The 27,345-nt window shown below is 39.3% G+C and overlaps 1 protein-coding gene and 1 long non-coding RNA gene across 8 annotated transcripts; one reads left to right on the forward strand and one right to left on the reverse strand.

Annotated features, from left to right (window-relative positions):
* Positions 1-461: 461 nt before the first annotated feature.
* Positions 462-24,363, reverse strand: LOC125286891. 7 transcript variants are annotated; one of them, XM_048232202.1, is made up of 7 exons: positions 7,335-7,416; positions 6,863-7,189; positions 6,367-6,774; positions 1,533-1,619; positions 1,416-1,440; positions 1,227-1,261; positions 462-1,126 (listed from the first exon to the last, which is right to left on the reverse strand). In XM_048232202.1, exons 1-7 carry the CDS (start codon positions 7,384-7,386, stop codon positions 954-956), a joined length of 1,107 nt encoding a protein of 368 aa, XP_048088159.1. In that variant the 5' UTR covers positions 7,387-7,416; the 3' UTR covers positions 462-953. The 7 variants fall into 7 exon arrangements, with proteins under 7 accessions (XP_048088159.1, XP_048088162.1, XP_048088161.1 ...); XM_048232205.1 differs by having other exon boundaries at positions 6,367-6,558; positions 6,851-7,189; XM_048232204.1 differs by having other exon boundaries at positions 6,367-6,600; positions 6,851-7,189.
* On the forward strand, positions 3,928-4,823 carry LOC125286892. The gene is made up of 3 exons (XR_007192251.1): positions 3,928-3,939; positions 4,128-4,302; positions 4,661-4,823. It is a non-coding gene; the product is annotated as an uncharacterized LOC125286892 (long non-coding RNA).
* Positions 24,364-27,345: the final 2,982 nt, after the last annotated feature.

Below are 27,345 nucleotides of genomic sequence, written 5' to 3' on the forward strand. Positions count from 1 at the left end.
AAGTGCTGCAATAATCCTGCTTTGTAACTGTCAATTTTCATAGCAGATACCTTGAATCAAGTCCTCATTGAAGGAGTCATTTTTTAAAACATTCTTCCAGGGAGCATGCCCCCAAACCCCCCTATCTTTCTGTGACCAAAGCCTATGATATTTCATATATAGGAAAATGGTCAAACCCCCAATCTGAGCAGTCTAGACCCAGGCCTGACCGAAAAGGTATCCATAACATGCCAACAGAATAATGACAGAACAGGATAATTGTGCTTTTGAATTTGTGGCTTTTGAGGGAGCATGTTGTGCATCTCTGTCAGTGTGCAATCAAAAGATATTCTAAAATTTTAGAGTAGATATGACTTAACAAACATGAAGTTAGGTTTATCTGAAGTTAAAAACAAATGCACATTATTCATTTTGGACTGACTTTTAAAAAAATATTTTAATACAAAAGTATAACATTGGTATTTGTTCATTTTTGCCTTTAAATATAACTTTACATAGAACAAACTGTATTTCACACAAACAGAACAACATAACATAGATTGATGCACCTGAATAGAATTCAAGTGCAAAAACGGCACCCTTTTCTAGCCAATATTCAATGAATTTGAAAGACTAGATTGAGAAACTCAACCATCATGGGAAATTTCACAGGAAGCTCAGACAGCAAGAGTTCCTTCCTCATTTGAACTGAAAAAAAAAACTTAAGCAACCTTTATGCATCTCACCCCAAACAACAACGATGAGGACACTAATGACTGATAACCACATGATCTAAAACAAGCACAAACGGATGCAATGAAGTGAAAGGTGAGAAAACGCCCACTTAGAAGTTACGCTTCGTACATAACATCAACTAAAAAATAATTAGTCCACAACAAAACCAAAAGCCTCCAGTAGCCCCCTCATCATGCCCCAACTGAGCACTGACACAGTGCACTGGCAGCAGTTTGAAGCTATGGACCCGCGGTTTCATAAATGGAGTTGTTCTTCATGATGGCCTTGTGTCCTGACGCCTTTGAGGCAAGTTCTCCATCCCCACTGGTGGAACAGTCAGTTTTCTGCTCAGTCAGCTGAATGAGGGAGTACATGGGTTCCTGCTCTCTCTGGCTCACCGCATAAGGGGAACCTACAAAGGGGAATTAAGAGAACATTACTTTCTATAAGTGCATACTGAGTTCACTGTTATGCATGATACCCTCAAGATGAAGACAAACACCCAAACTCACACTCATCATCGTCCTCTGCCTCCCCATGCTGATCACTGGAAGAGACAGTAATGAGGAGGGATAGTGAGGAAAAGAGTTGAGAGAAAAAAGCACACAAAGATATCTGCTCTTAGTCATAGCTTTAGAGACCCATCCCAACAAAATTAAAATCACACATCATCAAACACACAACAAGATCTAAAAGGTTACCTTTGGAATATCACAGTCTGAGGCGCTGTAAAGACAAAAATAAAATACAAACTGAATACTATGTTTATGATAAATAAATCATACAATTATCAAATAAAACACATGTAAATGTTCCACCTTTGGTCCCAGCTGATCTCCTTCTAAGTAGTATGATGACGACAGCGATGAGAATAATGGGCACTACTACGCCAGCCACGTAGATGCCTGAAAAATATGGTTTTAGATCATATCATCATATTTACATATTTATAGTCTTTCAACAGAGGGATATTTTTCCACTGCTTACCAGCACTGCCAATTCCAGCAGGGATGGAAATTAAATATTTTGTCCACCTCCCACTGTGGCTGGTGATTTCTAAAATCTACCAGCCACTCAACTTTTTTACCAGCCACTGAAACGTAGGCCTATGAAAATGTGATATCATGATTAGATTATAGTAACCAAATCACGGTTATCGGCATTTTTGCAATACTATTAAAATGTGCTGAATTTGACCCTAAACCAACTGTCTTCCAAACACACACTAGTGTTTGTACACAAAACTAAAGGTCAATAGAACCACATTAATATGCCATAGTGACTTGTATGGCTCCTTTATGACTTTGTCGGTGTGAGTTCTGGAGCATCCTATAATTCATACAACTTCATCAAACTATACTGTAGTGAAGTGCTGCGCCAGTGCCTAAGTATAAGTATAAGTATATATACTTTTTTGATCCCGTGAGGGAAATTTGGTCTCTGCATTTAACCCAATCGTGAATTAGTGAAACACAAACAGCACACAGTGAACACACAGTGAGGTGAAGCACACATTAATCCCGGCGCAGTGAGCTGCCTGCTACAACGGCGGCGCTTGGGGAGCAGTGAGGGGTTAGGTGCCTTGCTCAAGGGCACTTCAGCCGCGGCCCACTGGTCGTGGCTCGAACCGGCAACCCTCCGGTTAAGTCCAGAGTGCTAACCAGTGGGCCACGGCTGCCCCAAAGGCTATGCTGCGGTCAGCGCTCACTTAGATAACTTCAAATCAGTGTGATTTAGCCTGCCCTTATACACTGTAAAAAGTTTCTGTAAATTTACACCCAGATTCCAACATTATTCACCTGTTTCCTTCAATAAACAGGACTTTCCAGTCATTAGTAAGACAAATGTGTAAAATCAGGCTCAAACACTGTTATTTACCACGCCCGTAATGTTTATTCTGGAACACACATACTTCCTGTTATCTATTAACGTTACCTTCGAGCTGGGGATGGGAAGCTGTCTGCTGAGAGAAGACGATACGTTGGAATCATACCCAAACCCATCAACACAATAAGGTGAGTTTATCTGTCATCTTTGACCAGAAATACAACGTTTGAAAGCACACTGGTCATGTTTATACAAGTTGTATAATACAACATCTCTGAATGTTACCCTGCTGAAACGGTTAGTAGCAGTGCTATTCAGCTAGCCAAAACCACGCCACTTTAAGCCATGCGTTATCGTTATCACTTGTTGATCAAATTTTACGTTTCTCCATTGCAATCTGAAGCCATCTAAAAGTATTGGTATGAGTAGGGTATGCGTAGTTTTTTAAAGTTTAACTCGCGTGATTTACCTGCTATAACACTGTTTGCTAGCTAAGTCTGCTTAGCATCATCAGTTTAATAAACCAGTGGCCAAATAAACAATATGGCACAAACGGATCAGTGTAGTGTGACTACTGCTTTCAGTGTTTACTTGTATGCATATGCATGGATTTCGCCCGTGCTGATAATTACTTAAAGTTGTGTTAAGTCCTTCAGTTGACAGTTTAGAAAGCTAATGCTAGTTAGTAGCCTAGCTAGCTTTCCATAGCAGAGGTGGTTGCATGACACGTGTATGGTATTCCTCCTGAGTTCATTTGAGCTAGCGGCATGCAACAGGAAGATGTTTACATGTCATATGTGTGGGCATCAGTCCACTGCGTCTATTTATGTGAGCCATACCTAAATTCATGACAATAAACCCAATATAGACCTTCCATGCTGTGTTCCAGATTGCCATGATTGAGACATGCAGGTCTTGAATTTCCCCTGGGGATCAATAAAGTATCTATCTATCTATCTAGGTCTTTAGACACACATATATAGAAACCATAAACAATGTGGTTTTGATAAGACAGACAATTTCAAAAGCAAGCACCCTCACTTTGCACACACATACACACATTCCTCACTCAAACATCTTATCACACCCGCCTCATCACTTTTAATCATTCAACGGCAGACACACACACATACACACACACACACACACACACCCACACACACACACACACACCTTTCATACTCACCTTGCAGACAACTCACATTCACTCACTCCTTACACACATACACACACACACACACACAACACACTCACAGAGATTACATTCACTTTCTCACTCACACACACACATCATGAAGAGTTGTTCAGTGCCTTTCTTTTCTTTTGCTAAGGGATGTGCGACTGTAGCTGATGTTGAGTCTTCCAAGCCTACCTGTGACGCCTACTTGATATTACTAGGTATGTTTGTTTTCATTCACTAGAGTAATAATGATCAACATATACATATTTAAATCAACTTTTGAACACTAAATGTTTTTTTTTTTTCTGTATTGAATTTTGTTTGGACAAAATCCTAAAAGGAATCTAATCATAGTTGATATGTGGATCTATATCTTAAATTGAATATGATAAATTCTTTTTTTCAGGTGAACGACAAGGTAATCATCAAAAGTGGATGGTCAGCATTGAATCCTTAATCGTTTGTGAAGGGTCCAACCTCGCCACATTTCTAACAGGGATTGTGACATGTTTCTCCACCTTCTATATTCTGAATCTGCAATATCAGGAGGAGGCAGCGTGCACCCTTGAATTCTTCCAGAGGTAAGTTCATGTAACACTTTCAACCAGAGTTTGTTTTATGTGTGGTATGTATTGGGGGTTGTGTAGTCGCTCACTATGTAGTTATAAGCACTACTATGCAGGATTACACCCTCTGAAGAGAGCAATCATGCATAGTACTGCTGTAATAACCACATAACACTATACTTCTACTTTATACAACTGATTAAATCAAATATAAATGCAGTTACAGTAAGTAATTAATGTCAGTTAATTTCATTTTGAGAAAGTGTGTTAACGCTACAAATTCACATCCCATTCATTCACTTTGGCACAATTTTCCTCTACATGAATCCTAGTGTACCCTATCAGTTTTTGTAACTCTCTCTCTCTCTCACAGAAAAAGGCCCACAATTGATAATTGATAAATATCTGTGATGATTATTCTGTATCTGATTTTGAAATAGTACTACTTTAGATAACATGTCTACATTTTACATACATATGTGATACACAAGCCTAATGCGATGTTTTTATTTTCCATGATAATTCTTTTGTACCTTATTTCCATTTTTTGAAATACAACTAGATCAATGGTCTACATTTTACATTCATACGCGATACACGCCTAATCCCATGTTTTTGTTTTTCATGATAATTCTTCTGTACCTTATTCCTTAATTTTTGAAATACGATTTTCAAAATACTACTAGATTGCATGTCTACATTTTAAACGGGCCTAATGCAATGTATTTGTTTTCCATTGTAATTCCTCTGTATCCTATTACCTGTTCTTTGAAATCCGATTTTCAAAATACTACTATGTATCTACATTTTACATTCATACATGATACACGAGCCTAATGCGATGTTTTTATTTTCCATGATAATTCTTCTGTGTCTTATTCCCTGATCCTGAAATACGATTATAGTCAGTCTACATGTTCCTGAATTACTATTTACTATTATCTTGCTTCATGTCCCTTCATCTACTTTACTGTTAGACTGTCAAGTAAGTGCTGTGAAATAAAATATCTGTTAAACTACAAATAAGTAACTGATGTGAAAAAATTGATTTTTATCTTTAAAATGTTGATTTGAGAGTGGATGAACTCAATATATGGCACTTGTTTCCTGTAATTGTAAAAATTAAAGACCTGTTGTGTAACTAACGTGAAGATCACATTTTTTTCTTGTTACCCAACATGAAAAATGATGTTATATACTTAACAGGAATTTAATGTTATGGTAGTCTGTCGTTAAACAACTTAATGTAGGCTGGTAAATAACGGAACTTAAACATGATCCCTACAGATACTTTCTTGTTTTTAACCATCAATACCTAAAAATTGAACTATTTGTGATGCTAGCTCTATGCTAGTATTTATTTACCTGCCACAGTGGCTGGTAATTTGGCGGGTGCCATCTCCATAATTTCCATCCCTGATCTACAGGGGTGACTGTTGTTTGATGCCCCTTTTCTGTCTTGTTTTTAGAAAAGTGCTCTTTAAGTAAACCTTGTTATTATTATATTATGATTGTTTTGTACCCAGCATTACTTTTATTCAGTTACCTCTCATTATTCATTAGGCTATGCCTTCCATATGAAATGTCAAGCTGAATTTACCAACGGTGGTAATTTCATTGGGTTTTGGATTGTCTTCAACACTTTTAAAACAAAACAAGTTGAAAGCAACACAACTTGCCTTGTTTTAACACATCTCTGTGTCCAGATAGGGACAACAATACTTTGTGCTGTTTCCTTCCTTTTTTTTATTTGTTACAATATGTGTAGAAAACAACACAAATTGCATTGTTTTTTTAGATATCTGTGTCCAGATAGGGACAACATTTTAAGAGTGAATATGCACATCTTATCATTAGAAATAGGCCTACCATAGGTAGTGTCATGTATTACCATCCATTATTTAGCCACGCCCATGATGAGCATTGATCACATAAGAAATGAATGTCAAATCCAAACAAATCAAACAAGTTGCATATCCATGTCAGGGTCTTTAAAATATGTATCTAACTATCTGTTCCATCGCAAAAGATGAAGCACTGAGAAAGAAACTGAATTTCAAGTGAGGCTCATATTCTTACCAGGTTTGACTGGATCACCCACAGTGACTGTAGTGTTGGTGATTACTCTCCAGTGCTGCTGGTTCTTGTTCACTTGTAAGGCACACACATACTGTCCACTGTCTGAGTGAGCGGCACTGCTGATCATCAGGTTATGGGTGTTGGTATCAGTGAGAGAAGGTTTGGATGTGTTTGATCTCCTCAGCAGAAGATCTTTGTCAATGGAACAGTGTCCATCAAAACCAGCTTTATAATCTGAATCGAAATGAAATGAGTACACACATGTGCTGCTCTCAGCACCAGTCTTAATCCAGTACACCACAAAAGGCTGATTAGAATAATTTCCCTTTGTTGTAAAGATGCACGTCAGATTAACTGATCCTCCTGCAGACACATTCACTGAGCTTTCCATTACAGGTTCGGACACCACTGTGAACAAAGTGAAATGTTGAAATGAAATATGACATGTCGTTACTATTGCTGTTCACATTAAAGGGGATCTTACCTTCACACTTACTCTCTGGTTCTTCCTGAGCAACAATGTAGGACTCCATATGATGAGCAGAGGGTTTGAATGGATAAATGAAGCAAGAGTCAGATTTAAAGTCATTAACACAAGCAAAGAATCCCCTCTTTACACTGATGTCACACATTCTGGATGTGTTTCTCTTTATCTCATTGCATAAGTCCGGTGTTCCAGCTGGACATTCTGGTCTATTTGAATAGTTCTTTGATAAGGTGCAGTCCACTCTGTTGTCTGAGTCCACATCAGCCTCCCATTGACATGTTCCACAGGACAGTGTTACCTCCTCTCCTTTCTGTAGGCAATGGAAATGAGTGAACCCTTCTGGGGGAAACAACAGATAGTTCACTGGATAGTTAAATCTTTACTGTCAATTTATAAAGATTGTATATGAATGTCTCTGTGTGAAATTACTAGTAGGCTATATGAAGAAGAAATAAAGAAATAAACTAAAAGCATCTCCTACCGTGGCATTGTATCATGAGACAGACTAGAAGAATGAAACTCAGTGATTCCATCACAGCAAAGAAAGCGTATGAGGAAGTGCTTGACTATTTAGTGAGCAGCACACCCTTTTGAGGATGTGATGCTGTGATACTTGGCCAAGTGCTATTAAGACATCATGGGAGCCATTTTACTCTTAGGAGTGTGAATGAATCACATTGCAAATCACTAATGTAAAGTGATGTAGACGGGATTAAACTGCCATTTGGATCCCCGCTATGATTTCCTCGTCCAGAGAAAGACCTCAGCCTCTGTAAACCTAGATTTAGTTCTAATAAATATTTTAGGTTGTGGTCATAACCAAACTCAAACCTATGCAATTTGGCCCAGCATTCGGTAATATCTTATTCATTTCCCAATGTAATGGTCCAATGTGGTAAGCTGGAAATCTGGCAGCAAGCTGTTGGAGCTCATTACTAATGCTGACATGTCTTACCTAATCACATGATGACGACAGTGCTGCGCCTTTCAATCGCGCACATTTCGTTATGCATCCGATTGGTCGTAGCACTAGCCAACTGTGTGTTGAAATGCATCGTTTGGTGCTGTCCCTTGGATTGGCAAGGCAGGCCTATGCTTGATGCCAAACTTAATATCTTTCTAAATGTTGCTCTGGATTTCCAGGCTACCAATGGGGGCAATGTGGGGGACAAAGGTGCAGCGGAGGTTGTCAAACTATTCTTCTGTCCCAAAATTTAACTCACCAGCCAACTAACAAATCTGATTCAAAGTAAATTCATTGAAAAACTGAAAATACTTCCATAATAATTTAAACACAGTGTAATGTTGCACAGACAGAGAAGAGAATTTATGCATTTTCTTGACTAACACAACTAACACATGGAAACACTGCAAATAACTTATTTTCTTGAGAAGGTCCTTTATACTTAAACAAGGTCTCTCATCTTCTCCATCCTCAGAAACAGCACTGAAGAGGTTTGCGCAGGCCTCACGGGGCCAACTGAGCAGCGTAATAAACAGCAAGCTCTCAGAGCAGCGTTTCAAAAATAAATCATGATATACACGTATGTTCTTGTTTTTTCCTTCTTTTCAACCAATTGCATTGATAGATAATGTCCATTTTAAAGCACACAAGATGGGATATTTTATAGAGACATGTAACAGCATTTTCCTGAAGTGTATGTTCATACAGCATCTGTGTTGCTTACTAACCTAAACAAATATCAGGAGCACATGAGAGAAATGGTAATAGATAGATAGAGATACTTTATTGAGATAGATAGATACTTTATTGATCCCCAAGGGGAAATTCAAGGTCTGAGTAGCTTAAGACATCTCACACAAAATACACTACAACATACACAGAATGATAAAACACTCAGCTACAGGTCTCAAATATGGCAAACCAGTTTATTTCTATCCCCTTTATCAATTTGTGCCACATGTTATTACTTGAAAATTACTGGTTTTACCTTATGTGACCTTCATGGACATGTACACATTGGGTTCACATTTCTAACTAGACTATATTGTAGACTGATTAAATTTAACATAACATCCGTGGATGACACAACCCTCACACATTCAGACTCTGTAGCACCCCCTTTTCAATCTTTGGCTCCGCCTCCTGGCAACACACAAGCAGCTAGAGGTCTCAAATTTCAGAAACTATTTAGTTCTTACCGCCTTATCAATACATGTGCCACATGTTGGTATAGTTGATAATAACTGGTGTAACTCTATCAGGGGCGATTCTAGACCTAGAGCTTTGCTGGGGCACAGGCCCCCAACTCCCAATACATTAAAAAAAAAAAAAAAAAATGGCTACACTGTAACAAGATTCTGTGATTTTCACAGCATCACTGCTGTTTTTGAGAAAAATGTGTACTGTATTTGTGAATAGAGCTGGTAAGTCCCTCCCTTTCCGCTATCCCCGCTGGACCTCTAGATTGAAAAATCGTTAATGCAAGTGAATGTGAGAAAATAATTATTTTCTGGTCCCGTTTGAATTTTGCCATGAATGTGAACATATGTTGTCTCTGAATTTTTAATATACATTTTCGTGTAAATATTGCTACAATTGAGCGGGTAGAAGTTTGATGCGGTTAAACTTTGATAACAACCATCAGTTGGTCGAGATGTAGAGGGTTATTAAGATCGACTTTGAACACAGTGAACCATACAACTTTACAATCACACTGTATCATAGTGTTAATGTATTGAGTGAAGCTAGACATGTTTAGAATATTTTTGTTACCATGTGTGTTTCTGGCGTTACAAAAACTAGCATCTCAGTTAATGTTAGCGATTTGAGCTAGCTCACGTCACAGGCGACATGTAGTCTTTCTCGTTATGTCTTTTCCCACAACTGATAGCCGAAGAATCATATAATATACTGTCAAACTCGTGAATATGAAAAAATTATATTAAAAATCACTGACAACATATGTTCACATACATGGCACAATTCAAACGGGACCAGAAAATAATTATTTTCTCACATTCACTTGCATGTATGAAAATCAGTTGCTGTGGTTTATGGTCAAAAATGGTCAAACTACAGTAATAAAAAATTGCTGCGAATCATAACACAGTAATAAATCTGACTCCTCCCTTACTTGTCAGCTTTTTGAAATTTTTGAAAAAACATGGCGGAAAATCAGTTGGGGTTTTCTGTCTTCTTTTTGCACATAAATACAAAGTTAAGCTCCCAGATAGCAAGGTGACATTGATATTATGTTGATTTTCCATCCAAATCATCATTTTGAAAAGATATTGAAAAGTCATTGATTTTTGGTTTACTGGGAAATTTTGACGTGGTGATTGAAACGTGCACTGCGCGACGACGTTTGAACTGTCCGGCGGGAGATCATTTTTGAGCAACAGTTCAGTCAGTCAGACCAACATTGTTCAGCACTCTGTCAAGCCCTCGCACAACCCGCGAGCTCCACCTTTAATGGTAAGCAAGCAAGCATTTATTTATGTAAACGCAATGTTTCATTGTACTACATTAAATTCGGGCATGTGTACAGTCTATGTACGTTGTACTGTCTAACTTACAAACTCATCCATGCTTGTTGGATCAACTAAGTAAGTAACGTTAGGCTAGCTAGCTATCATAGTTGCTGTTGCTGTGAAGGTGGCATTAACGCAATGTTTTTATGTTACGTTAACGTTATGACAGTCTCATTTATATTAGGCCTACCTTAGTTCTCACTAAGTTACAGTTTATTATATTCATATAATTTATATAAAACATTCGCTAGTAGTGCTAGTCCTAGTATGTTACTGTCACAATGTTAGGCTGAAGATGATGTGCTGCTGGTTAACGTTAACGTGGAGGTTTAGCTGCTACCAGCTAACTTATGTAACGTTAACTCCTCGTAATCATGTAAGGTTTTGTGAGTTTAATAGGCTAACTTTAGCAATATTGATATAAGTTAACTTTAAGTGACATTTAAGTGACGTTAAATATACCTTGCGAAACTGAGTTATGCTAACACCATCTTCAGCCTGGCATTTTGACAGTAAACTCAAAAAAACATACAGTATATATATAAATGATTATTCTAAAGTTTCACTTGTAAGTAGCCTTCAGTTTCAGTTGAAAATTGTTATCTAACACTGTATCTTTTTTCTTCTATTTCTGTTAGGTGCTGCTTCACTCTGCTACTGGTGGTGGATCAGGCTGACTGCAACCGTTGGTCTAACGTTAGGATGCAGCAATAATGAGAATTTATAAACGGAAAAAGTGAATAAATGTACTTTGCTTTTCAAACTGATAACAAGTTGTCAATGGTTATTTATGCAAGTTTGTGTAGCCTAAACTATACCTAGGCCTAAGGAAATTTATCCTGGCTGTAGATAAAGCAGGATATGAATTTCCCAAAATTACTGTATATAATATTACAGCTGGTATTACTACTAATTGTACTTAGTTACAGTATGATCCATAAGTACTGTGATTAAAAATACGGTAGACAATTCAATACTGTATACATTACAGCACTGGTAGTACTACTGTAGTTTGCATTTACAGTAGCCTATCAGGCATAGGTACTGTGATTTCATATACAGTAGGTGTACTGTAGAGTGAAATACAGCAACTTGCTGTAAATTTTACGTTAAACTTTTTACAGTTTACAAGCTTCAAAATCATTATTGTCACTGTCATACTGTAGGACCAGCACTCTATACTCACTGCATGAATTTAATAGGCTTTCCTACTAACACAAGGGAAAGCTTATTTTTTAGTCAAAATTGAGATACATTTCCCCCCCTCAGGCAAGGGTCCTATAGTCATCCTGGCAATACTGCAGTTCTTTGTAGCTTAAATAGCCTACTAAAGCCTTCATATTGACTTTTGGTGATAATTTCCAAATGTAGCCTATAATCTACACAGAGTCTGTGAGATTATTACAGGCTACATTTGCAAATGCAGCAAACTTATTTAAATTTGCTATTAAACCATTGATCAAATCACAGCACTGGCACTGGCACTTTAACATTTACTGGCACGCATGGTGTGAGTGTGTGTGTCAGGGAGAGAGCACAAGCTGGTAAACTGTTGCTAAATTTAGGCTACAATGACGCTAAGCATTGAAAAACAGATGCAAATTATGTGGGCAACATTCTCTAACATCGATCAACTTGTCATATTTTCTGTCAAACAAGTTGTGAATTTGTTGTAACATTAAAACAGGGGACGACTTACTCTGCGCTCAAAGTGATGTGATGAGCTCCAGCGGTTTCCACTGTACAACGAAACACTCTGAAGAATCATGTGAACGATTTTCATTGGTTGTTGCACTCAATCTTACCCAGCTACAGAGAGGCTATTTCCTGATTGGCTATTATGGCCCCTTTCTTTTTTTCCTTGTTTGTTTTTTGGCTGGTAAGTGACAGGCTCGAGTCATGACTAAAGCAGGCACGGAGATGCGCTCATGAATGCCATTTCCAGCAAGAGCAGCGCTAGAATTTTACTGGGGCACTGGAGACTTTGACTAAGGCGCGTGCCCCAGTGAATAAGGTCTAGTGACGCCCCTGAACTCTATCAAGGCCTGTCTAACCTATGCAAATCAAGGACATCTAAACCTAGGGTTAGCATTTGTGTCTTGCATACCTCCTAGACTGATTAAATTTGGCAAGTGACATCCGTATATAACACAAAAAATGAGGGTATAGTAAATCTCTATAGCACCCCCTAGAAATCCAATATTTCCTACATTTGGCTCCGCCTCCTGGCAACACACAAGCATGTCCCAAATTTGACAAACTAGTTTGTTATCATCCCGTGTATCAAAATATGTGCCAGGGATAGATAGACAAATTAAAGATATCACCAAAACCTGTTCAGGATGCCACAACATTCAAAATGCACCCCCACAGGCACCTTTACATCCATGGGAATGGCCATCTGCACCCTGGCAGAGAGTGCATATTGACTTCGCTGGGCCATTCATGAACTCCATGTTCTTTACAGCTGTGAATGCCCATTCAAAATGGGTGGAAGTCATACCAATGAAATCCACAACCTCAGAAAAGACTGAGGAACATCTTTTCCAGAAACGGTCTCCCTGAGCAAATTGTGAGCGATAATGGCCCGCAGTATACTTCAGATGAACGGGTTAGCAGAACGGTTCGTCCAAACCTTTAAAAAGTCCGCTAAAGCAGTGGAAAAGGAGAACATCTCTCTTCAGCATAAAGTGGACAACTTCCTTTTTGTGTATCGGAACTCTGTTCATGCAACAACTAATCGAACTCCGGCAATGCTCTTCATGAACAGACACCTGAGATCACGCATTGACCTGCTAAAACCCAACTTACAGAGGGAAGTGCAGAATAAACAGTTGTCACAACACAATGTCAAGTGAGACTGCAAGGAGTTTTGATGTTGGACAGCAAGTTTTGCCACGTGATTATCGTGAAAACAAGTGGACACCTGGGCAGATAGTCACAAGGAATGGACCACTGATGTACGAGGTGCACGTTGGAGAACATGGAGACGCCATGTTGATCAGCTATTGAACACTCACTACAACACCACTGAGCAGCCTGCATCCAACAACCCTGATACAGTGTGTTCGCCAAAGCCATCACTCAAACCTCAACATGACACCCCCAGTAGTGTGATGTCACAATTGCACTTGTGCTAGGTTTCACAATAACCAAATTCTCCCGAGCCACAGACAACACAGAGGCAGTAGTAGTAGTGTAACAATATTTATTAGCACAAGCAGCATAAAACACTGTTCGGCATAGGGGGGAGCACACACAGCACACTAGCACACTGACTGACAGCCCACAAGTTTAATGTATACACACACCCCAAGAAACCTGTTACCATAGCAGCACACACATCGCAAGATAACACACCAAAATCTCAATAAAAAATATCCCACAATGGGCAAACACACCAGGGCACAAAATGCACTCAGAAAAGTCACCATACACACAGTAAAGGCGAGGCAGCAGACAATGGCAGGGGATGTAGTGTACTGTTCACCCTGGTGGCGCCACTCCCTTTCCAACAGTCTTTAAGTGGAGAGGAAAGACAGTACTGGTCGAGCAGGCCTCCCTCCGACCAGTACAAAAGTATTTCTGGAAAACACAAGTTCAATCTGTTCAGCCACTCACAAAGTCACTATAATGTAGTCCGAGTCCAGTCGGCCGAGGCCACACCCCAGGGCTCAAGTTGCAGGAAGATTCCGGGTTTCCTTTCGTGGTTGTGATGTCATCAACGCGAGCCATTCATGAGGGATCCCAGCTTCCAGAAACAAACAAACAAACAGTGTCGGGTCATTCCACGTCAGTTCAACCAGGGCCCACGCACTTAAGTCTCAAAAAATTCTGAAAAAATTACCAGGTGTACCTATGTTACCCTGGAGACACATAATAAAATTACTCTTATGTAAGATCAATACTTTCCAAGATACAGACAGTTTTACAGGGGAGGGGTGTCGATTTTGTCCAGCCTCTTTTTTGTCAAAGTTCACAAGCCCACAAGCATAAGAACTAAACCATGTAGGAGGCTCAAATGTTGCTTGGTGGTGCATAAATAGGAATAGTATGTAGCAAAATTGTCCGCGTTTGGTCTGGATAATCCTGCATGGTCATAGCTGTCCCTCAAAGTTGATACAAATTTTATTGGAGTTTTGGCTGGGCTCTGTTTAAGCCTTCCAGAAGACATATTTGTTCTCTCAACGTAGGCTCTTGATTTATTTTCCTTACTGAGATAAGTAGAAACACTCTCACAAAAGCAATGAACAGAAAATAAATCCCTTCAGGGTCTGAACAGCCAGACCTCACAAGTCTGAAAAATCATTTTGGTTTATCATTTTCCAGAGCACCCAAACACCTTGTGGGAATATACAAAGATTTTTTTAAATATGTTTTTCCTTATTCTCCATGATCTCCATGATCCATCCTTCTTTTTGAAAACACCAATTTGACTTGTCTTATGCAAATCTTTCTTTTTTATTTTCCATCCTGAACATGGGCAAAATGCCCCATTGACATCAATATGTTTTTTATATAGAGTCACCACACTGCCACCTGTGGTTGTATAGAGTAACCTGTGGTAGCTCTATACAAAACATATTGATGTCAATGGTTCCATTTGACCATGTTCAAAATGAAAAAGTGAAAAAAAGAAGATTTACATAAGAAAGTCAAATTAATTGTTTAAAAAAGAAAAAGATCATGGAGATAAAGAAAAAATATTTAAAAATTTATTATATTCCACAAAGTGTTTAGGTGCTCTGAAAATGAAACCAAAATTATTTTTAGACTTCTAAGGTCTGCTGTTCAGACCTAAGGAATTATTTTCTGTTCATTGTTTTGTGAGAAGTGTTTCTACTTATCTCAGTAAGGAAAATAAATCAAGGCCTATGTTGAGGGTACAAATATGTCTTCTGAAAACTAAACAGAACTATAAACAAACTTTAATAAATTTTGGTAAGAACTATTTCAGACAAGGGATATCGAACATACATTCTGTTATATTCTACTTAAAATTGCATGATTTGAGCCTCCCATTTATGGATAACTAGCGTATGAAATAACAAAAGTCTGAAATCGACACCCCCTCCTAAAAAACACTTTGTATCTTGGAAAATTGATCTTTATAAATAATTTACAGTGTCTCCTGGTAATGTACCTGGTAATTTCAGAAAGTGAACCTAAATGGGCCCTGGTGGGCGATGGAGATGTTTCTCTCAAGGCAGCTCTGCATGAAGGCACAGCGATAAACCCTTTATGGGGTGATGGGCTAATGGTTACTCTGGCTTAATACTACAAGGAGGACTTCCCTTAACAACGAAGCACACAATCAGAGTGGATAAAAATGTGCCACCAGTCATTAATCCATGTCAAAAAGTGCCCTTTGCTCTTCAAAAACCATTGAAAGCTGAGTTGGACAGGATGGAAAGCCTGATGGTGATTGAAAAGATTGACGAGCCAACCGACTGGGTGAGTTCCCTGGTCATCGTGGACAAAAGGAATGGAAAGCCTAGAGTCTGTATGGATCCAAGAAATCTGAACAGTAAGCAATAAAGAGAGAACATTTCAAGCTCCCCACTAGAGAAGAGATGATGTCACAGTTTGCAAATGCAAAGTACTTCAGCAAGCTAGATGCTTCATCTGGATTTTGGCAATTGAAGCTGGACGATGCAAGCTCAAAGCTGTGCACGTTTAACAGTCCATTTGGAAGATATAGGTTTCTTTGTTTACCATTTGGGATAGCTTCAGCGCCTAAAGTATATCATAAGACAATTCACATGATCTACGAACACTTGGAAGGAGTGGACACATCCATGGACGACATCATTGTATGGGGAAGTACGAAAGCCGAACATAATGTAAGACTGAAGAATGTTTTGGAAGCAACAAGAAAGGTGAATTGGAAACTGAATAAAGAGAAATGCCAGCTTGGGGTGAGAAGGGCGACATTCATTAGGAGATATCCTTAGCAGTGAGGGCATCAGGCCAGATCCCAGAAAAGTGTCTGCCATTGAAAATATGCCAAGGCCACAATGCAAGAAGGACATACAGAGATTTAATGGGATGATCAACTACATGGGGAAGTTCATACCCAACCTCTCTGAACGGATGGCACCACTGAGACAACTAACAGAAAAGAAAACAGAATGGGAGTGGAATCATGAACATAAAAAAGCATGGACGAACCTAAAGACAGAGCTTACAAAGGGAACCAGTGCTGAAGTTTTATGACCCAACAAAATCCATCAAGATTTCATCTGATCGTCTGAAGTGGGCTTGGAGCTGTACTTTTAGTATGATGACTGGCAACCCGATGCATCGCATCCGCTCAATGACAGATCTTGAGGCAGCGTTATGCTCCAGAACAAAAAGAACTGTTAAGCATAACATACAGTATGCCTGTGAACGATTTCACCAGTTTGTGTCAGGACAGGAAATTAGTGTTGAAACCGACCACAAGCCATTGATTGCATTGTTTCAAAAGCCACCGTTGTGACCGTTTTGTTTTCGCCAGGTAAGCTGATGTACACAGCGGACACGTTGTCAAGAGCAATTGACCCGAAGGAGCAGGCGGACACCAAAATAAATAAAGACGTGGATGCCATGTGGACATGATCACAAGTGCGCTGCCGGTGGCGGATGTGAAGATGGAGCTCATAAAAACAGAGACAAGCAAAGATGAAACTTTGAAAAGACTGAGTAAAATCATTATAGATGGATGGCCCAACACTAAACAAGGTTGTTCACCTGAAATCACAGAGTGCTGGAACTGCAGGGCAGAGCTGTCAGTGGTGGGAGACATCATCTACAAAGGCAGCAAGATTGTATTCCCAAAAAGTCTGCGAAGAGAAATGCTCAAGAAGATACACACGGGGCATCTTGGGATTGAAAAATGTAGGAAAAGGGCACGTGAGGTGATGTACTGGCCGCGAATAAATCAAGATGTTGCAAATTAAGTGTCAGATTGCCCAACATGTCTGAGATATCAAGCAAGCAATCCTGCTGAGCCACTTAAGCCACACCCAGTGCCAGACAGACCATATCAGAAGGTGGGTGCGGACCTGTTTGTTTGTGCAGGAAAAGACTACATTGTGGTGACAGACTACTATCCCTTTATCCAGAGGTCTGTAGACTGCATACTACTACAGCAGAGGCTGTGATAACATCTATGAAAGCAATATTCTCCAGACATGGTGTACCAAGTGAGGTTTTCTCAGACAATGGACCTCAATTTTCCAATGCAAGTTTTAAGAACTTTGCTGAAGTTCAGCTACCACTTCAGCTGTATAGCTATGAGTTTAACAGAGCATGCGCAGTAGGCTGCTTGAAGTAGAGCTGAGTAGAGTGCGTCATGAAGTGTTCATCAAGTGTAATACTGAAACCTAGTAGATAAAGACCATTCTCTTTAAAGTAAGTTACAAGTGTGTTTATTCGAGGACCCACACATTCATAACAAAACATAAATCACCATGGCAATTTATTCTGTGGAGCTAGCCTGCTCCAGACCAGGCTAAATTCCTGGATCTATTTAATCTCATCCCTTATCTCAGTCAGCAGTCATCACAAACGGAAACCAATAGTTATTCCACTGCCCACTACACATTGTTATCACATATAACTAGACCCACTGTCATTATTTAAAGGTTTGTGATCATTAATTAACTTTTACATAGGCTAGGCTACTCGCCATTCCCGACCTGTCATGCAACAATGTGACGTCACGGGAGCGCCGTAACCATTTCGCGCGTGGTGGTCGTGACAGTTGCAATATTCTCCTAAACAGAGGTGTTGCTGTTGTGAAAAGGCTATCGCTACCTACTTTACAACGTAGAAGAAGCAATGAAGCCGCTCTAGTTGCCAAAGTGAATCTGTGATCGGTGGTCTTAATTCTGCTTTTGTGCAACGGCCCCCTGGTTTCAAAGTTGCTAGGTCGGTAATCGCCTAGAGGGCCGCTTAGACAATGGCAAAAGTGCCGTTTATCATGTTATGAGGTTATTATGTGCCATCAAAATGATTTTGAAAATGTTATGTTAAGGTAAAAAAAAAATTAAGTGTGCCTTTAAGGCTATAGGATCAGCTCACCACAGCATCACAATGTACCAGAAGAGTAAACCACACCTGTCAACACTCTAACATCACTATTTCAAGGTCATCTCCCAGCACCCTCCAGTTTTGTTATTTCTCGGAAAACTCCGTAATTTGCATGGCAATCAAACTTCATTTTTAAAATCATTGATCCATTCAGGTTGCCAGATTGTGTATGAAATACACCCTACACATACACGATCATTTAGTTTCAATTTCAACCGTTTTGTCATAGGCTAAAACCTAGCAACCCAAAACCCAAATAAGCAAGCGGGTGCCGACTGCGCAGCCTGAAACTAGCAAGCGGGCTAGTTGAATGGCCTAGGCTACTCCAGAACTAGCTGTTGTGAAATTGTTGAGAATTTAATTGATTAACACATCACATAAACTGTTATTGAGTGTTGTTGATACACTGAACTTGTGCCCTCGGAACCAAATCTGACAGCTAAGCAGCTTTGGAGTTTTGGAAGTAGACTGCAGGCAGGCAGCTGCGGATACATAACTGGCATGCGTAAGGTAGCCTAATGGTAACGTAAAAGCACCGACCGAAATGCAGTGTTGAAACACGTGTACGAAACGTATTAAATATGTAAACACAGATCCGGTATAAACCCACTGAAACCCCAAATCCAAGTGCTATCGAAGATCCCTAAAACGAGCTGACAGATGAAATCTTAAATTGCCGAACTTTGCCAACATCAACCCCGACAGTCAGTCCAGCGGGCTGTTGCTGGTGCATGCAAAATTAGCGAAAATGTTGCACCCTTGACGCATTCAGGAGATATTTTGTAAGGACAATACATTCTCCCAACTTCTCCAAGCAGTTATCCTGCAGAGTTACTTCAAAGAAGTCAACTAACCGGGGGCCATCGTTGACAACATTTTTGAGCGGAGGGGAGGGGCTGAGAGCGTGGATGTCCTCAAACTGTGTGGTCAATGTTATTGTTGGGATTCTTGTCCATATGGGACTGTAACTTAATTGCTTTCATTTAGATGCTGTAGCTTATTTTCATTGGACTGGCTGCATGGTGCGCTGTGATTCAAATTAGGCTACATGAAGTAAATACATGGAAAGCTGTTCACATGAGCAGTAAGATGTATAAGGAACCCAAGGTAGGACAAACTTAGTGGCAGCTGCTGTTAAATCATGCATATTTTACTGTCAAATAAATAATGTCATTCGACGCAAAAATGTATTGAAGTAGCCCGTCTTTTCTTTTAAACAGTTTAACTTAAATTTCCCCAGTAGACATATTGCAGAAATGTCTACAGTCGGTGAGATGTATTGTACTGCCATCTTGTGGGCAGAGTAGGCCGAGCAGTGGCACAGTGTCAAAAAATGTCACTGCAACTCAGGGAACTTCATTCACACCTTTGCGTCTCGAGGCCCAGTGCCTGTAAAACTTGTAGCGTAATTAGCACCAAAAAGGTTTCCAAAACATACGCTTCAGGAATAATGTCAGAATAGGACAATTGTGCTTTTGAATTTGTGGTTGCATGTTGGTCATCTCTTTCAGTGTGCAATCAAGGATATTCTAATTTAACTTTAGAGTAAAAATAGCTTCAAACATGAAGGACTTTTTAAAAATATATATTTTAAAACAAAATTATAAAATTGGTATTAGTTCATATTTTTCCTTTATATATCTTTACATAGCATAGGCTAAATTCCACACCAACAGAACAACATGAAGATAATTGAAGAGAAATTAAGTGCAAAAGCTGCCCACTTCACAGCGTCTCCTCTTCGAGCCAATATTCCATGCATTTGAAAGACTAGTGTGAGAAACTTTCATGAGAAATTTAACATTTCATGGGAAATAACAGGAACCTCAGAGAGAGAGTTCCTTCCTCATTTGAACTGAAAAGAAGCTGTCTTTATGCATCTCACCCTAGTTAGGGGTGAGATGCATAAAGACAGCTTCTTTTCAGTTCAAATGTCTTTTCTTTTACACCAATGGTTGCAAACCTATTACGGGTAGTTAGTCAGACACTTTCCTACAATAATTAAAGTAAATTTCATTATATCTCACCATGTCATCGCCCAGTAACAAATAAAACTGAGGACGCAGATGACCGATACCCATGATCTAACAAAAGCATAAACTAATGCAATGAGAAAGATGTGAAAACGCCCACTTATACCCATACATAAAATCAACTAAAATTGGAAAAACAATTAGCCTAGACAACATACTTGTAAAACAAAAAAATAAAATAAATTAGACCACATCCAGCACAAAAGTCCCAGTAGGCCTTATGATTGAACTCCAGTAGTCTCCTCATAATGCCCTGACTGAGCACTGACACAGTGCACTGGCAGCAGTTTGAAGCTATGGACCCGCGGTTTCATAAATGGAGTTGTTCTTCATGATGGCCTTGTGTCCTGACGCCTTTGAGGCAAGTTCTCCATCTCCACTGGTGGAACAGTCAGTTTTCTGCTCAGTCAGCTGAATGAGGGAGTACATGGGTTCCTGCTCTCTCTGGCTCATCGCATAAGGGGAACCTACAAAGGGGAATTAAGAGAACATTACTTTTTTAATATGCGGTCTGAGTTCACTGTTATAGCATGAATATAATTTCACTCTCAAGAAGAAGAAAAAGTACCTGTGTGTCAACTCCCAGCTATCGTCATCGTCGTCCTCTGCCTCTCCGTGCTGATAACTGGAAGAGACAGTAATGAGGGATAGTGAGGAGAGGAGACAGTAATGAGGAGGGATAGTGAGGAGACAGTAATGAGGGGGGATAATGAGGAGAGGAGACAGTAATGAGGAGGGATAGTGAGGAGACAGTAATGAGGGGGTGTAAGGGGGACCAAGGCAGTTAGGCAAGGGCGCAGAAATAAAGTTTCAAATAATATTTATTTCTACAAAAATATTGAGCAGCATTTCAAAATCATAGAAAATGCTCAACACAAAAAATAAGTTAACTAAAGAGTTCTTGGTCAAAATGAGATCAACTAAAACAGAACTCAAAATCAAAGAAATAAAGAGCAACATAAGCATAACTGAACACAAAGAACTGACCTCCCATACTGAGACATGGGGGAACATTTAAGCTGGCTGATCAGACCAATCGAACACAAGAGGGATCCAGACAATAAATAATATTCACATTGAAGACACAGGCGAAGACAAAAGATCAGTTCAACATAAATACTAAGTAAGTAAACAATATTTCTTAACTCAAAATAATCGAAAATAATATTCAACAGAAAATAACTTAATTGTTAAACTAAACATAAGTTCCTCTTCCCCATGGCGTTTCATCCCAGGTGGAGGTGTCCCAAGGACTTTTTAATCTGGCTGGCTTCCGCCACAACATCTTATGTCTGGATGCAGGTGCGGAAAGAGCTCGCCCGACTCCCACAGATCAACCCATGAGGAACTTAAAGAAAACTCAAACAAAGGGCAGTGAGTAATTAAACAAAAGTTACTATAGGGTATTGCAAACTAACGTGTATGTAAACTCATATGTATGAAGTTAAATAAAGCGGTAAGATCGTATCGTAAACTTCGTGTGTAGTGGTTATTGTAGATTTGAGATTTGAATGATGTTATCGTTAAATGAAGCAAACAAACTAAATATGGTATAATGGAATGTTGAGAAGTTAACGGCACTAAAAAGAATAGAAATCAAAGTAAAAGCGGGTTAAAATGTGCTTATGTGGTTTCAGTTTAAATGTGTGTGGGCACTTGCCAGTTGAGACGTGTTCAGTAATGAGGAGGGATAATGAGGAGAGGAGACAGTAATGAGGAGGGATAGTGAGGAGAGGAGACAGTAATGAGGGGGATAGTGAGGAGACAGTAATGAGGGGGGATAGTGAGGAGACAAGTGATGAGGAGGGATGGTGGAGGAGACAAGTAATGAGGAGGGATAATGAGGAGAGGAGACAGTAATGAGGAGGGATAGTGAGGAGACAGTAATGAGGGGGATAGTGAGGAGACAAGTAATGAGGAGGGATAGTGAGGAGACAGTAATGAGGAGGGATAATGAGGAGAGGAGACAGTAATGAGGAGGGATAGTGAGGGAGACAGTAATGAGGAGGGATAACAGGGAGGAGACAGTAATGAGGAGGGGGATAGTGAGGAGACAGTAATGAGGAGGGATAATTGAGGAGACAGTAATGAGGGGGTAAATGGGGAGACAGTAATGAGGAGGGATGGTGAGGAGAGGAGACAGTAATGAGGAGGGATAGTGAGGAGAGGGAGACAGTAATGAGGAGGGATGGTGAGGAAAAGAGTTGGAGAAAAAAAAATCACAAAGATATCTGCTCTTAGTCATGGCTTTAGAGACCCATCCCAATGAAAATAAATTATCATTATCAAATGATAATTATCAAAACACACAACAAGATCTAAAAGGTTACCTTTGGGATATCACAGTTTGAGGCTGTAAAGACAAAACAAAATCTGACTAAATTCTATGTTGATGATAATAAAAATCATATTGGAAAAACACATGTAAATGTTTCACCTTTGGTCGGCTGATCTCCTTCCTAAGTAGTATGATGACAAAGCGATGAGAATAATGGGCACTACTAATGCCAGCCATGTAGATAGGATTGAATTCTGAAAATATGATTTCAAATCATATCATCATAGTGCTTCAACAGAGGGAGATGTATGCTTTTTCCATTGCACTTACCAGCATCTCCAGGGGTGGGGAGTGTTTGATCTGCACTGTGTGAGTTGTTTTTAGAAAGGTGCTCTATAAGTAAACATTATGTTATTATTATCAGTCCTACTTCAATTAATGCATAGCATTACTTTTATTCAGACACCTCACTGCATTATTCATTATGCCTTCCATGAGAAATGTCAAGCTAAACTTACCAACAGTGGTAATTCCAGTGGTTGTTGGATTGGCTTCAATATACACATATCATGACAAATACCACAGTGAGGTAGTCAGTGTATTACCATCCATTATTTAGTCACACCCATGGAGATATGCATGGATGGATCACATAAGAAAAGAATGTCAGCTCCAGACAAATCAAACAAGTTGCACATCCATGTCAGGGTCTTTAAAATATGTATCTAACTATCTGTTCCATCGCAAAAGATGAAGCACTGAGAAAGAAACTGAATTTCAAGTGAGGCTCATATTCTTACCAGGTTTGACTGGATCACCCACAGTGACTGTAGTGTTGGTGATTACGCTCCAGTGCTGCTGGTTCTTGTTCACTTGTAAGGCACACATACTGTCCACTGTCTGAGTGAGTGGCATTGCTGATCATCAGGTTATGGGTGTTGGTATCAGTGAGAGAAGGTTTGGATGTGTATGATCTCCTCAGCAGAAGATCTTTGTCAATGGAACAGTGTCCATCAAAACCAGCATTATAATCTGAACCGAAATGAAATGAGTACACATATGTGCTGCTCTCAGCACCAGTCTTAATCCAGTACACCACAAAAGCCTTATTGGAATAATTTCCCTTTGTTGTAAAGATGCACGTCAGATTAACTGATCCTCCTGCAGACACATTCACTGAGCTTTCCATTACAGGTGCGGACACCACTGTGAACAAAGTGAAATGTTGAAATGAAATATGACATGTCGTTACTATTGCTGTTCATATCAAAAGGTATAATACATTCACACTTACTGTCTGGTTCGTCCTGAGCAACAATGAAGGACTCCACATGATGAGCAGAGGGTTTGAATGGATAAATGAAGCAAGAGTCAGATTTAAAGTCATTAACACAAGCAAAGAATCCCCTCTTTATACTGATGTCACACACATTGGGTTTGCTTCTCTTTATCTCTTTATTATCGCATAACTTTGGTTTTCCAGTTGGACCTTCTGATTTATTTGAATAATTCCTGGTCTTTGATAAGCTGCAGTCCACTCTGTTGTCTGAGTCCACATCAGCCTCCCATTGACATGTTCCACAGGACAGTGTTACCTCCTCTCCTTTCTGTAGGGAATGGAAATGACTGGACCCTTCAGGGAGACCAAAAGTAATTTGTTGATATTGTACATATTGAATTTCTCTGTGTAAAATAGGTTACTACGTAGAACAACCTAGATGCATGAGTAATTATGCTTATCATAGGCTTACCAGCTTACTTACAATTTTAACTATTGTAATGTTTATATTACGTAAATCACTTGGGGACAAAAGCATCTGCTAAGTAACCAAAGCTATGAACATTTAATAAAGTGAGTTTCAGAATGAAAAGCATCTCCTACCGTGGCATTGTATCATGAGGCAGACTAGAAAAATGATACTCGGTGACTCCATCACAGCAAAGAAAGTGTATGAGGAAGTGCTTGACAATTTATTGAACTTCACACCCGTTTGAGGACGTGGTTTTGACTTGGCCAAGTAGTAAGTCATCATAAGAACCATTTTAACTAAAGTTAAATATAACCAACTACTCTTAGGAGCACAAATGAAATGCATTGCAGATCACTAATGTAAATTGATGTGGTCGGGACTGACCACTGCACCAGGCTGACTTGAATATGAACACAGAGCAAAGCAAGCTCGATGACTCATCTGCTGCCGGATAGCAAACCTGTATGCATGCAACTTTGCAGTACAAATGTCTCCCAAATAATGGAGATGGTGTCCAAAGAGTCTAGATACAATGTTTTGACTTCAGCTGATTCTACTTCATGGCCACACATCCAAATAGTGCAAACCATGGTGCACAATATATTCTGTATTATAGCAGGATTAGATATACAAGAATGTGTACAAAGGACCCCTCTGAATCCAAGAATAACAGAGAAGGTATTTAAACAGCCAGGCAGTATACAGCTTTTTGACTTTACTTCATTTAAAGACAGGTTGTGATGGATGTATATTATGTTACTTCATAGACAGGTTGTGATGTATGTATGTATTTTACTTTACTTCATTTAAAGACAGGTCGTGATGTATGTATATTATGTTACTTCATTTAAAGACAGGTTGTGATGTATGTATATCACAGGATCAAAAGAGTATAGGTCATGATGATCCTCTGTATGATCCTTTCTCACTATCTACATGTTTCTTCTGTAAATAACACTTCTCATGATAAAATCGGAGTGCTTGTGAGGAAGTATAGTCTGTGTGCAAATTTGGACCACAGCCACCACTATGTCGTCCACAGGAAGTCCTCGACTTCTCTCTAGTCCTTCAGTTCTAAGCTGCGTATTACCATACAAAAACCTTTTATTTGACCTTTCTCTCCCCCAAATCATCTTGACGCATCAACTCTAGATTATTCACAGACATCACAGCCTTGTACCCCTAAATGTTCTGTTTTGTTAAGTTCACAGAAAAGATCTTGTCAGCCTTGAGAGATCAGTGGTGCTTCATCAGCCACAAAATTGTGAGGTGATGCAAGTCAACAATCTCCCCCTCTGGGACAGAAACCACCACTTTAAGGATGCTGAACTCTCTCCCTCCTCTCCCCCCTCCACCCTCAGCTACACCAACATCTTCAGACAGAGTTGCAGATCAGCAACATGATTGGTCCATTGGTTGTCATAGTGTCACCATTGGTCTAACTGGTTGTAGTGTGAAGTGAAATGTATTTTGTATGACTTGGACAAATGTGTCGACCCTGTTGCCAGCGTTACATCTTGGCTCTCTCTGTATCTGGCACAGCAGACAGTTATGTCCTCTCTGGGTTTAGATATTCACCAGTTCTATCTAATTATGCATCAAATGGAAATATTTATGTTAAAACTTGTGCATGTCTGTTACAAATGAAATAAATAAATAAATAATAATAATAATAATAATAGTAATAATAATAATAATAATACTACTACTACTAATAATAATAATAATAATAATAATAATAATAAAAACTGAATAATCAGGGCTGCCAATTTCTGAGTTCAGCTTGTAGTGAGATTATTTACAGGAGAATCTGTGCTGCAGAGCACCCCCCAAAGATTTTTCAACACACCTGAATATGCTGGGCCTCATTCATATATTCAATGCATGGCTCATCTGCACACTGTTTTATGGAATATACATAAACATGATTTATTTATTTATTAATAATTATTTATTATCAAAATGTATATTCATTTCTCACATTATAATAACTCACATTCTTTTGGTCAACTTGCATGTGAGCTCATGTTGCCTTTTCTAAAAGTAAGTCTGTTTAAGTCTGTCACTGATGTTTCTCTATGTGAATGAACATACCAGTACATTGGAAAGAAGAGTTACTACACTCCACATGCTGGCGTAAACATGGAGCTACCAATAGCAATACCTTCAGATTCCAATACAAGTTATGTAGCATGACTAATGCTGGATGACACCAATGATGGTAACAAGGTTATGGCATCAGATGACCACAGCATCACAATGTACCGAGGAGTAAACATGTGCAGACAGAAGTTATGTGAAAATGTGTTGACCAGAGGAGCTACTTCCCTCTAGTGGTCAATGCAGGTTATGACTATATGAAAACTGAAATGTAGCAGGCAACATCTTAATGCAGCATCTTAGCATGCACATGTATACACACACACACACACAGACACACACACACACACACACACACACACATGCATAAATATAGCCTACATACATACACAAACAACTGGTTATTAAAAAATCTCATCTAAAAGACTCCCAACCCCCATTCTCTTGTTTAACCTTACCAGTCAGGGTGACTTCATTATCAAACCCAGCTGATGAAACCTCGCTAAAACTAGGACACATATCATGCTTTGTCTCAGAGAGAAAATAAATTGTGACTATAGCCGCATAGGCAGAAAACTGACTTAAGAATACATTAACAGGTGAAAAGCCATTTCTACATGCCATTCAGGGCTGCCTGCTCTTAATTTAGTCTGAAACTACTGCTGTTTTGCTGTCTAGAGGCTTGGTTCTCACACGCTGTGAAATGTTTATTTTAATATCTATTCTTGGTAAGTAAATTATCTTTAAGTGTCAATTTCA

Source organism: Alosa alosa, chromosome 21 (genome assembly GCF_017589495.1).
Source record: "Alosa alosa isolate M-15738 ecotype Scorff River chromosome 21, AALO_Geno_1.1, whole genome shotgun sequence".
Taxonomy (NCBI): Eukaryota; Metazoa; Chordata; class Actinopteri; order Clupeiformes; family Clupeidae; genus Alosa; species Alosa alosa.

Bases quoted from the DNA above. Each gene is read 5' to 3' on its own strand.
- LOC125286891 (XM_048232201.1), bottom strand. From the start codon at position 7,386: ATGGAATCACTGAGTTTCATTCTTCTAGTCTGTCTCATGATACAATGC. The intron at 1,441-1,532 runs GTGGAACATTTA...TTGTCTTTACAG, and splicing joins GAGATCAGCTGGGACCAAAG to CGCCTCAGACTGTGATATTC. The intron at 1,262-1,415 runs GTAACCTTTTAG...TGTCTCTTCCAG, and splicing joins CAGACTGTGATATTCCAAAG to TGATCAGCATGGGGAGGCAG.